This window comes from Pararge aegeria, chromosome 18, assembly GCF_905163445.1.
Source record: "Pararge aegeria chromosome 18, ilParAegt1.1, whole genome shotgun sequence".
NCBI classification, from domain to species: Eukaryota; Metazoa; Arthropoda; class Insecta; order Lepidoptera; family Nymphalidae; genus Pararge; species Pararge aegeria.
Genome location: NC_053197.1, coordinates 7,443,976 through 7,456,501, shown reverse-complemented (window position 1 = coordinate 7,456,501; position 12,526 = coordinate 7,443,976). Strand labels below are relative to the sequence as shown.

At 38.0% G+C, this 12,526-nt stretch overlaps 1 protein-coding gene across 2 annotated transcripts; it reads right to left on the bottom strand.

The window, feature by feature from the left end:
- Window positions 1-1,483: 1,483 nt before the first annotated feature.
- LOC120631575 lies at window positions 1,484-10,887 on the bottom strand. Of its 2 annotated transcripts, none has more exons than XM_039901212.1 (5): window positions 10,740-10,887; window positions 9,489-9,672; window positions 7,969-8,106; window positions 2,654-2,805; window positions 1,484-2,309 (listed from the first exon to the last, which is right to left on the bottom strand). In XM_039901212.1, the coding sequence occupies exons 2-5, from the start codon at window positions 9,648-9,650 to the stop codon at window positions 2,213-2,215; spliced, it is 549 nt and encodes a 182-aa protein (XP_039757146.1). In that variant the 5' UTR covers window positions 9,651-9,672; window positions 10,740-10,887; the 3' UTR covers window positions 1,484-2,212. The 2 variants fall into 2 exon arrangements, with proteins under 2 accessions (XP_039757146.1, XP_039757147.1); XM_039901213.1 differs by having other exon boundaries at window positions 9,489-9,660.
- Between the last annotated feature and the right edge of the window lie 1,639 nt (window positions 10,888-12,526).

Genomic DNA, 12,526 nt, shown 5'->3' with positions numbered 1-12,526 from the left:
CCACCTTCAAAGATAGACATATGTGTTGTTCCGAACTTTTTTTTAGAACTTTTAAACGGGAACAACTTAGTCATACATGATTTTATCGAAACTTTAACCGTTTATGCAGCGATTTTGAAACATTATTTATTGGTTCTAGTCATAGCCAGTAACGATAGATGGGCTATCCAACACTGAATTAATTTTTTTAATCGGAACTCTAGTTCATGAGATCATCGCGTTCAAGTAAACAAACGAATTCTCAGCTTTATATATTAGTATTCTATACAATGGGCCTGCCCACGACTTGTCTAGAGAGTTTCTATCATTGTGAACCTCAGCCTTTTGATTTCCCACTACTGGGCTGGCCTGTTTGTAGCAGACAGGTACTGAGAGCTTTGACCCTTTCCACTACGCCAACTTGGGTGGGCGGGCTTGAACAATTATTATCTGAGTAATCCATGCTGCATTTTCATAGTATAAGGGCACAACTTCTTGTACTATGAGTATGTAGCAAGGACGGGCTCGCCCCGTTCCAGATAAGCCCCAGGCACGTCATCCCAAACCATTCACAAATGTCTCTAATTGGCGCAGAATGTTGTCGGGTAGCAGCTCAAACTCATATAAGTCTAGTCATGCGAAAACCAACCCGCTGGTCTGCGTGATCATTGTGGGACAAAACCGTTTAACCTACTCTTTTTTTCTACCGATAGCGAAGAGCTAACTCGGCAAGATAGCGCATGACGTTCCCTTCGTAGTCCATATAATCCAATAAATGATTACTTATCTATATAATTGATTATTGTGTAAGTTTATGATAACATAAATATGCATCATAAATATCTATTCCATATGTACGTTTTCCGGTATGTTTGTACTTATTACGTAAATATAGCATATATGTTCATGTAAGTTTATTCAATTTTATTTTTACATACTTTATCCACCATCCACTTTCCACCTTTTTATCGGCTTCGCACACTCAGGTTGTCTTTAAAAGTTCAATTTTAGTGATAAGTCCGCTTTTGCACCCTAGCACTAAGTACTACTTCTATAAATGTTTTCATTCTGTTTTTCCTATTGGTTTTGTCGCATTAAAGTTTTTCTATTCTTTTCTATTCTAAAAGGTAGAACTTTTTTCATAAGCCAACCAGTCGATTGAAATATCAATTACCATCAGATGAGATAGCAATCAAGCAAAAACCATGAAAAAATTTTAATGTCCAGGTGTGAAAACGACAGTCATGCTACATTGTTCTTGAACCGCTGCCCGGCGTTGGTTATTAAAGTACTTCAATAAGAATTACTACTTAAAGTTAAGTAACTGTAATAATAGAAACAATTAAAGACAATGCTTCATCCCAAGTAGGACTAGGACCGGGCAATGTGTCTATCATTATCTACAGATAAAACTAAGCAAACACTTACAGTAAAACACTTTATTAAACTAGATCACAATTTGCGATACTTTATTAGAATCTACAAAAACCATTTTACAAAGAATTCAGTCGTTTATTTCTAATACATATTTTTTAATCACTGATACTTGCTAAGAGTCACAAGTTTTCTCACTAAACATTCAGAACCAAGAATCAAGACTAATACAGTCTCATGAGAATTTGAGAATTTGTCTGTCGAACAAAGCCAATCTAATTGACTAGCCCCACAATCATGGTGGTAATCCACTTAGATACCTTAGATCTGATATCTTGATCAAGGTCCTACGGACTGCTCAACTAAATTGATCTGGCAATCTTTCGAAGAAATTACGACAATAAATTATGGCTCTCAAACATCCTAGAAATAACAAGGCGATGAAGGATGACGGAGTCACAGCAGACCTTCTTAAAGCAGTTGGAAAATCGATACTTAAAGTCGTCTACGTGTTCACTACCGTCGTTCAGCACATTGCCAAGGCTTGGTACAGAAGCAAAATCATACTGTTTTACTTCTCCAAAAAAGGTGACAAAACCAAGCTTAAAGAACTAGCTGCTCAACCATCTCTACAAATTTGACCAAGACGCATTATCGTTTCGCCCATAGCAAACATTTTGTAGCTTTTAAACAAACCCGATTTCCGGACGTCCATCGGTTAAGATGATGTTCGAATGATGATGATAATAATATACCCAATGAATAATGTAAGTAGTATCAGTGATTATAACACATTATTGGTATTTGTAAGTACATAAAAATTTAATTCGCATTTCCATGGTTTATAAACATTCGTTCATTAGAAAACACCAACTAACTTTTCAATTTTCAGAATAAGATTGAAGGCAACAACGAATGATGTTATTGTTACTACTGCTATTGTTACTTTCATGGCTCTGAAAAAAAAATTCATATTTAAAAAAGTCGTAATAGTAATGTGAAAATTGTTCTTTGAACGTTCTTAAGTCTTGTTGTTAACGTCCCAACAACAACTATCTACGTTTTATTATCTCTATTGCCCATACATTATAGTAATATCGAAAATAATAATCCTAAGATCAACAAAATTGCCAAATGTATATGACAAACAACAGGTAAAAAAAAAAACGATTTAATACCAAACCAACCAACCAAAATACTATAATAGGTAATGTGACTATTTTTCTGGGATCCTAGAAATAAGTATGTTATAGATATCAGAGTCACCTGCTTTATTGTATAGCCAGCACTTATAACTTACCCGTCGGCATTGTGGAAATATAGAGCACTCCTCAACATGTAGTAAACAAGTTGCATGTAGCAGTAGATGAGGTAATAAAACGCAAGTGCAGTAGCCATCACTGATATTTGCAGCAACTGCACCAGCTCGCTCAACACGTGCCAAGTTCTGGCCTAGAAAAACAAAAACAAAGTGCCCATCAACATTTGGTATACGAACTGCATGTAGAAGTAGATGAAGTAGTAAAACGCAAGTGCAGTAGCCATCACTGATATTTGCAGCAACTGCACCAACTCGCTCAACACGTGCCAAGTTCTGGCCTAGAAAAACAAAAACAAAGTGCCCATCAACATTTGGTATACGAGCTGCATGTAGCAGAAGATGAAGTAGTAAAACGCAAGTGCAGTAGCCATCACTGATATTTGCAGTAACTGCACCAGCGCGCTCAACACGTGCCAAGTTCTAACCTAGAAACGCAAAAACAGCATAGATAAAGTGAACAATTTTTTTTTTTAAACGACCATACACACATAGTCATTTAGCCCCAAATTAAGCGTAGCTTGTGTTATGGGTACTAAGATGACTTTTGAATATTTTTATGAATAATATACATAAATACTTATTATATACAGATAAACACTCAGACACTGAAAAACATTCATGTTCCTCACACAAACATTTTCCAGTTGTAGGAATCGAACCCACGGCCTTGGAGTCAGAAAGCAGGGTCGCTGCCCACTGCGCCACTCGACCGTCAAAAGTATTTACACTAATTTGTAAGCGGTGATACATAGTGGCTAGGACTTCGGCTTCACGCGGTGGCCGGTGACCCATTTAGATCCCGGTTCTTTCTTTCGGACTTATGTGCATTTTAAACAACTAAATATCGCTTGCTTAAACGGTAAAGGTAAACATCGTGAGAAAACTTGCCTGTGTTCTCCATAATGTTCTCTATAATGTTCGCCAAAGAGTGTGAAGTTTATCAATCCGCAGCGTGCCGGACTATATCCTAAACCCTTCTTATTCTGACAGACACGTGCCCTATAATGGACTGGTAAATGATTAATTATGACTTTCGTCTTTACCTCGGTTTTTTTTAATCCCGTGGAACCCGTTCTCGTTTCCGTGGAATCAGGTGGAAACCGTTTTTTTTTTCGGGATCAATACAAGCCTGTTACCCTCCGTCCTTTCATCTAACTCTTTGCCAAAAGTCTAGTTAATTGGTTTCTTAGTTAGGGCGTAAAGGTAGGACAAGAAACGAACTAATAAACAAACAAACTTTCGCATTTATAGATAATATTAGTTACCGACTTAAAGGTTGAGTAATTTGGGCCGCAACAAACAAAACACGCCAAACGGAAGGATACGTAAGATGATAAGTGGTTTATGTACACAAGCTGCTAATAAAATGGTAAGTTAATATCTGATTTCAATTAAGATAACACTAATTGTTTATAAAATTGCATTCTAATCAAAATGATGATTATGTATGTTACTATTTACTGTCCGTGACTTCGTCTGCGTGAACTTCTTTAGGAGTCTAGAGAAAAAATATCGCTTATTCGCGACTAGGAGGGCATAAGTAAAAGAAAGCTTTTTTGTTAACTTATAACAAAGTTAGGACATTTCCCGAAAATGTAAGGAAAAAGACGGATAAGAAAATTTGTTACGTTATAGCGCTATTTTAATTTAATCAACATTAACAATTCTCTACAAATACATGTAAAAAAAAAAAATATATCATCTGCTTGGAAAAATATTTTGAAACAGGCTAATCGTTTGTTTATTTTGATTCGTAGACTTTAGATCCGATCTACTTTAAAACGTCGAATTTAAAAAAAAAAAAAGTCTTATATAACAAACGTATCGCTCTTTTGAAAGTCGGTTAAAATAATGTAGTATACTACTACATTATTTTACTACTATTTAGAATATCCTCAGTCCACGGAAATAAATTAGCCAGTGGTATTAACCTAGAGAGATAAGAAATCACGAAACGTTTCAACCGAAAACAAACAATATGGTTTCAGTGGCCTTCTATAGGTTCATTGGACAAGGCAACTAAACGTAATCTTTGCCTTTTTGATTCCACTACTAGTTAGCCCTTGACTGCAATAACTCCTGGTGGTAAACGATGCTGTCTAAGATAATAGCGGGCTAACATGTTAGGGGTTTGTAATGGAAGGTTAAATCGCTTTGCAGTACGTATTTTGTAGTTACGGTGGTAAATAGCCATGGCCGAAGCCAGTGGAATCCCAATCCGTTCATAAAAAATTTGGAAATTATAAATCCCCAAATTGTCCCTGCCAGGTATCCAACCCGGATACTCCACCCATAAGACAACATCGCCCACCACTACGCCACGGGGGTCGTCGCTTTCAACAAAAAAAAAGATAGACGGAAGTTGTAGACAGTACGCGAACGAAGTCGGACTTCTAGTGTAAAATAATTATGCTGTATGTTCTTTACATCAATCATTTTCGCTCTTAAATTGGTTATGTAAAATAAATAAGTACACTACAATACAAACATCGCGTTCTAGCCCCAAAGTAAGCGTAGCTTGTGTTATGGGTACTAAGATAGCTGATGAATATTTTTATGAATATGATACTTATAATATACAGATAAACACCCAGACACTAAAAAACATTCCAGGTGAACATTTATCACACAGATACTTTTCCATCTCTGCATTTATTATGTTATGTATCTGCATCCAGGACGCCAACACAAAACTGCGATGCCATAGTAGGAATAATATGAGCTCGCACGACGCATTGCAAGAACTTGCGAATTGATTAGCGTCGCACATTCTTTCCGTTATTACGTCACACTGTTGACTTATTTTTTAGTCCGTTTTGAGACAATTTTTAAAGCTTTATGCTTCATACAAGCATTGTGTCCTTCAGCTTTTATACACCTAAGAAATGGATGCACTGAAAAAATCTAAAAATCTGTTTTCTTCTAAAAATAGCAGCACGCAAATCTGTTTACATCTATATTACTCGTATGCACCCATTCGCAGTTTTGAGTTTACGACCTTACTACGTGGTGACAGCTCAGTGTTCCGATCTCGATCTACCAATTAAAATACCTCTTGCTTTAACGGTGAAGGAAAACACCGTGAGGACACCTGAATGCCTGAGAGTTCTCCATAATTTCTTAAAGGCGTGTGTAGTCGACCAATCCGCACTTGGCCAGAGTGATGGACTACGGCAAAAACCCTTCTAACTGTTTGACGACACCCGAGCCCTGTAGTTGAGCCGGTAATGGGTTGAGCCGATAATGATAATCACCTTACTACGTCCCCAGGCAACTTATTCCACAGGTAAATACAGACAAAGTACGACGGATTGGCGCAGCGGCCAGCGACCCTGCTTTCTCAGTTCAAGGCCGTGGGTTCGATTCCCACAACAGGATAAATGTTTTTGTGATGAACATGTATAATATCCATAAATACTTATAGTATACATATTTATGTATTTTATTTATAAAAATATTCAGCAGTCATCTTATTACCCACAACACAAGTTACGTGTTGGGGATAGATGGCGATGTGTGTATTGTTGTAGTACGAATATAAAAAAAAATAGGAAAAAGTGCTTGAAATTCACGTTCTTATTTGTTGAAAGCGCAACCTTTCTGGCGTAATTGTGAGTGCTGTTGTCTTATGAATGGACGTCCCGGGTTCGATCCCGGGCAGGGAACAATGTGGTAATTTTCTTTGGTCTTGTCTACTGGGTTCCACTGGCTTCAGCCGTGGCTAGTTAGCTAGTTGGCTGTGTCGGACGCACCGCTAAACGATTTACCGTCCCGGTAAGACGCCGAGTGGAAACCAATTAGGTTTCTATAGCCCACTAGCGTCTTATAATCATAACCTACCAGTTATCTGAATATGAGATTGCAGTCGAGGGCCAGCTTTTAGTTGCATTAAAAAAACAGGAGGTATAAAACTCAGCCTACTATGGCCAATGCCCGGCCCGCGAACGCTAAGCTTCGTATAGATAAAGCATCAGTTTAAGAATAAAATGTTAGTTTAACGTCCTCCAAGAACTGTGGAAAGAGCGCGTGGCCTATGTCACGACGACGATGTTTACAAGTGATTACATCTTCTTTTACGATTAAATTCCAGTTTCCAGCCTACATCATTTAGGTTTTTTTAATTGTTTATACCAACCAGTGTCCACTTGATACACATTATTTAGAAACATACCAACAAATGTTTGACGTTCACCCTGGCGATATTGTAAATGCTGTGTTCTTGTAAAAAGTAGTTTCCAGGTTTAAACCCTGGCTGGGGCAATATAAGATTTCTTAATTTCTGAATTTTATCTGGCCCTACCGACATAGCTTTGCGTCCAAGGGAATGAAAACACTGAAACATTCTTCATTGGTGCTATGATCCTATTTGTCTTAGCGTGAAGATATATAGCCTTGTCTTTCTCGATAAATGGGCTATCAAGTGCCTACTGAAAAAATGTTTCAAATCGGACCAGTAGTTCCCGAGATCAAGTAAACAAACAAATTTTTCACTGTGTCCATAAGGACATTTCTGTTGTATACATTTTTCAATATGAAATAAATAAATTATTAATAAAGCTGAAAATATATAATAATAATAAATTAAAAAATAAATTATTATTATTATATATTTTCACCTTTATTAATTAGTATAAGATTTCACAAGTACACAAGTCGTGGATAACTATAGAAGGAAAGCGAGAAAAGAATGCGCCTATTTTATTGCCTAGAAAATGGGCGCATGCACACACAACGTTCATTGTCAGCCCAAAAATACTACTTTTTGGGCTGAACATGGACGTTGTGAGGATTTGGAATGTAAGTAGCTCGTAACCTTATGGGTTTCGACAGCGTCACAGGGGGATCCGGTCGGAGCGAGCTCGAAGCGCCGCCAAATAAAGGGTTTTGAGCCCCAGGGAAATATCGGTCGGACGTCTCTAGGGGCGTCTCCTGCGAGACTCGGACCTCGGCTTCGGCGGACGTCGGAATTGGTGGACCGATAGGACGGTGAATCCATACGCCCCCGTGGCCGTAGATGAAGCCCACGTCCGGGTTACGTAAGAAATCGGGGATCTCATCTTCAGTGAAGACGCTTTGTTGTCGTTGTGACGTCGATGTTTACCCTAAAACTCTAGCATTCTCTTTACGACGGAGCATTCTCCGTCGTAATGTCGTCGTCCGGGTCGTCAAGGACGTGTCGGGGTCGTAAAATAAAAATGGACGTCCCAATCTCCGGCCTTATCCGTGTAAGTTCCAAATCTGGAAACTTATGGCGTACTTACTCGTACTATAATTACTGACTTTTGGTTGCTTACTTTTTTCAAAGTTTTATCTGGCTCGAGCTCTTCGTGGGTTTCTTTGATAAGCTTCACCACTTTGTTGTGTGCTGGGGGCTGGAGAGTTGAGCAGTGATGGACGTTCGTGCAGAACGCAGAGATGCAGGTGTTCCCGAGCTACAAAATATTGCATGCAAAAGATTTTAAAAATAAATAAATAGCTTATTTATCCAACAACTCTAATCCAATTGCCTGTAGGTATATGGATTATAGCTTACATCTATGAGAAGGAAAAAGAATGGAAGGGATGAAATTAATCTTTCCCTCATTTCTTACACAATTTTGTTCCCTCTGGAACCAATTAGGTTTGATGTCCACGTAGACGAAGTCGCGCAGAAAGTGACTTCGAGTTATCATTAATAATAACCAATAAGCAGGCCGCTAAAGGACACGAATCTGCTCCGAAAATGAGAAAGGTAGTCGAATTAGAGCGTAGTCCACCACTCTAACCCAGTGCGGATTGATGGTCTTCACACGCCTTTCAGAAGATATTGACATTTCACAGGCATCCATGTTTCTTCACGATGTCTTCCTTCACCATTAAAGCAAGTGATATTGGAACCGCATTTAACTTAGTGGTACCTACGTCACTTTCGGGGTTCGAACTCGGCCCCCGAAAGTGAGGCCGAAGTCCTATCCACTAGGCCATCTCTGCTTCGGTAGATTAGGTACGGGTTCAATATAACAGTCACAGTCCTAAAAGCTTAGGTTATTACCACCTTAGACTGTATCATAACTTACTAAAGTAACTGTGTGGTGGGACTGCAGTCAAGGGCTAAATGGAGTAAAATAAAAAATAAAATATGAAACATCAAGGCCTCTCCCAACGGGCGGGTCTGTCCATAATCATGACGCTGGACAGGCGGGTTGTTGACCGAAATAGATGGTAGTAGAAGCACAGAGGACGCTGCTGCCCGTTCTCCGTTATATTCCCTTAGTCGCCTCGTACGATACCCGCGGGAAGAAGAGGGGTGGTGATAAGTTATTACAAGATTTGCTTGCTCGCAATCGAGATGACGTGTTCACATATCAAACTCTATACCGTCAATGTAGAATGAACCTTATCTCTCTATTTTAGAGTCGCCAATCCCGTACTTTTGATTTTTATTTTACAAAGGTTCTGCCGAAAGTATTAGATGAGGTGCTCCAGGCAAATTTGAGCTTTAATGCAATACACATAACATTTTACTCTGGCGTCAAAGTATTTCACTACTCGAAAACCAGACCTCTGAATTTAGAGGAAAAAAATCTTGTTCTGCAGGGCTAGCACGGGCAAGAGATCAATCTAACAAGGGATATAAATAACGTGTCCACCTACATCCCGGTAACATGGAATAGGAGAAGTTTACCTCCGTTTATTATTTGAATATTATTGCGACTTGTGCGCCAGTGCTCAGAGATTTGATAAAGCTGTGGGAGAAGATAAATTGTTATCCATTCCCCGGGGATATAATTGTCTCCTGCCCATACTAGCCGAGCAGTGAGGGAATATTGATTACAGCGCTCGTTCCTTTTGGATATTCGGGTGTAGGTGGCGGTGGAGGCGGGAAACAGTCGATGATCTGTTTTAGCTTGTCACTAGTCCGCAAACAGCCACAGCGACGCCGCCAGTTCTCTTCATCGTGTTTGTGACGAGCCAGCGTGCGGTTTTCAGACTCCATCGCGGTAACACTAGAAATACACCTTATTGTGTCAATTAGTATGAACTTTGAAGAACGAAATCTCCAGACGAGAGAGATTGTTGCCCTGATTCTATATGGCGTACTTAGTGGTAATACAGCGCTTGAAATCCGGAAAAAGAATCCCATGCAGTGAATTAGATAAAAATTCAAAATCGTTTTATTCATGTAAACCTTATCACAGGCACTTCTGAAGCGTTCATACATTTAACATGTTGCACTAAAGTTAGTGATGGTGATAACTGTATTCGTTAACTTAAAAGTAAAGCTAGGATATAAATATAGGATATAAAATAGCAATAAAGACATGCTTTGATAGTATAGGATTCTAAATAATATGTAATATATACTCATTAAGTAATCTACAAACTTATATAAATTAAAGATGCAAGTTCTAAAAATACGGACATTTTAACAACGGTTAAAAAAACCTAGTTTTGTCTTAAAAACGCGTGTTTGAATTTATACAGGTGTGCAAAGGTCTACAGACTGCGTCTGACTCGCTTGCGTGATGCGACTGTATTGCAACAAACGGCCGTCGATGGCGCGTTTAAAAAACGTGGTGTGCACAGGCCGTTATAGATTCAACTTTCTAAGAAGACATTGTAGATAACGTGATGCACTTTGACACATTTTTTGTACGAAGATGTGTCAAGTTTACCACAAATTCTGTCAAATTACAAGTCACTAATTGTGGTCAAGAGAATGTTAGAACTGATACAACTTACAATGTTATACAGACACAGGTTATTCACGTCACTAACATGGCGTTCACAAAGATACATAGATACTTATATTAAATATATATTTTTCCTCTAATAAGAGTTAGAGAGAAGATAATAAAATTATATGGTAGGCAGTGCTTTTACGCACACAAAGTGCATATGAAGCTACGTTTTAAATGGAAAATTAAACTCAAATTTAGTTAAATCCGGTAATAACAGTTTCAATAACGATTGAATGAAAGAAATTGTTTATTTAGTTTTTAAGAAAATACTATTTTACAAGTGTTATTATGGGTTCAAAGCAGCAAACCGCTTTTTATTCATAGAAGAACGAATGTCTACTCACTTTGAAAAACTTTTAAAGCTTTATTGAATTTGTATTCAATGAAAATTGAATTAAACTCGCAAAAAGTTTTAAACAAACATTCGGCTTATTTCAATTGAGTTATTAAAACATTCAGTACGATGTAATTTGAAATTGCTTTGACGAAAGATTCGCGGACATTATTTACAACACAACACGAATAAAAATAAAATATCAAAAAAATATCTTGACTTTGACAAATAATAATAATAAAGTTTCTCTTGCGATTATATTCTCTTTGGATAATAATTTGCAATTATTATATAAATATTATCTATAAAGATGCAAGTCTTTTTAACCAACGACGGAGTGTTATATGTTTGACGTGTCTGGGTGTGTGTGTGTATGCTGTGGTATCGTGTGTGGAACATATGTACCGATTATTGGTACTGATATTAATTTTGTTTTTACATTGATTTATTTTTAGTGTTTTTTCTTTTATTTATTCCACTACAAGTTACTCTTCGGAACGTCTTTATCGGTAGGGTGGTAACTAGCCACGACCGAATCGTTCCACCACAGCAGACCATAGAAATGTTTAACGCGAGGAAAATGGGCTTAACGTGCTTTCGGAGGCACGGGGTAGACAACGCCTTTTTCTAAACTCAGGGCTAGCTTCTAAGAATTCCTTAACAGAAAAAGCCTAAAAATACCTAACAAAATTTCTTGTCCCGACCTGAAAATCGAAACCGATGGTTTTTTTTCCACGACAAGTAGGTAGCTCTTGACTGCAATCTCATCTGTTGTGAAGTGATTATGGAGTCTAAGATGGTAACGGGGTAACCAATGGGCAGTTATATTAAGGACAAATCTCTAGTCGGCTTATACGCGGCACCGTAATTCCTACCTACTTCTTTGTCGGCAGGTTGGCACCTAGCCACGGCTGAATCCTCGCCAGACCAAATTGTCCCTGCCGGGGATAGAACCCGGGACCTCTCACTTAAAAGACAGTGCCCACCTGCTGGCGCAGACCAGGGAGATCTATCGGACTCGCCAACCACCAGACCATCGAGGCAGTTTGACATCTCTAATAAGCAGTGGCGTGCACAGGGTATGCATAAAGAAGGAAGATGGCATAACATTGAAAAATCCTTCCCCTTTTATGAGTTATACAAAAATTTTAGGGTATGCAGTGCTTTTGTGCATGTATGAAGTGCACGCCACTGCTAATAAGTAGCCCAATTTAAACAATTCTTTTTTTTAATTGATTCCATAGCCATTCAAGCAACTGTCTCTGTTCAGCAAACATTCGGAACAAATCGCCGAGGAATGCTTGTAATTGCGTTCTTTGTTGGAGTGAATCGAGCATCGGCCACAGTTACGTCTACACTTTACTGCAACAGTAAATCAATCTAAAATCAAAAAGTTTTCTTACAGGATGATGACGATTATGATGATGATGATGATGACCTCGTTAGAATTCTAACTAGGTCATTGACATTCTCAGCCTAAATATAAAAATACAAAACTTAGACCTACTTTCAGGAAAATCAACATATTCTCAATCAACAAATTATGTTATAAGCATAATTATCATAGTTATTACAGTCCTACTTTACAAGGCTTTATAAGATTCTTATCAAATGTCAATGTAAATAATTCTTGTAAAATAAAGCTATGATATTATATTTTCACTTTGAGTAGTGAATTTTTAATATAATTAATATATTCAGCAATATAAAAAAATTTAGTTCAGTAGTAGATTATTATTCAGTCTATAATATTAGACATCCTAAGCCGACATCGCGACGCATCAATGTAAACTGCGA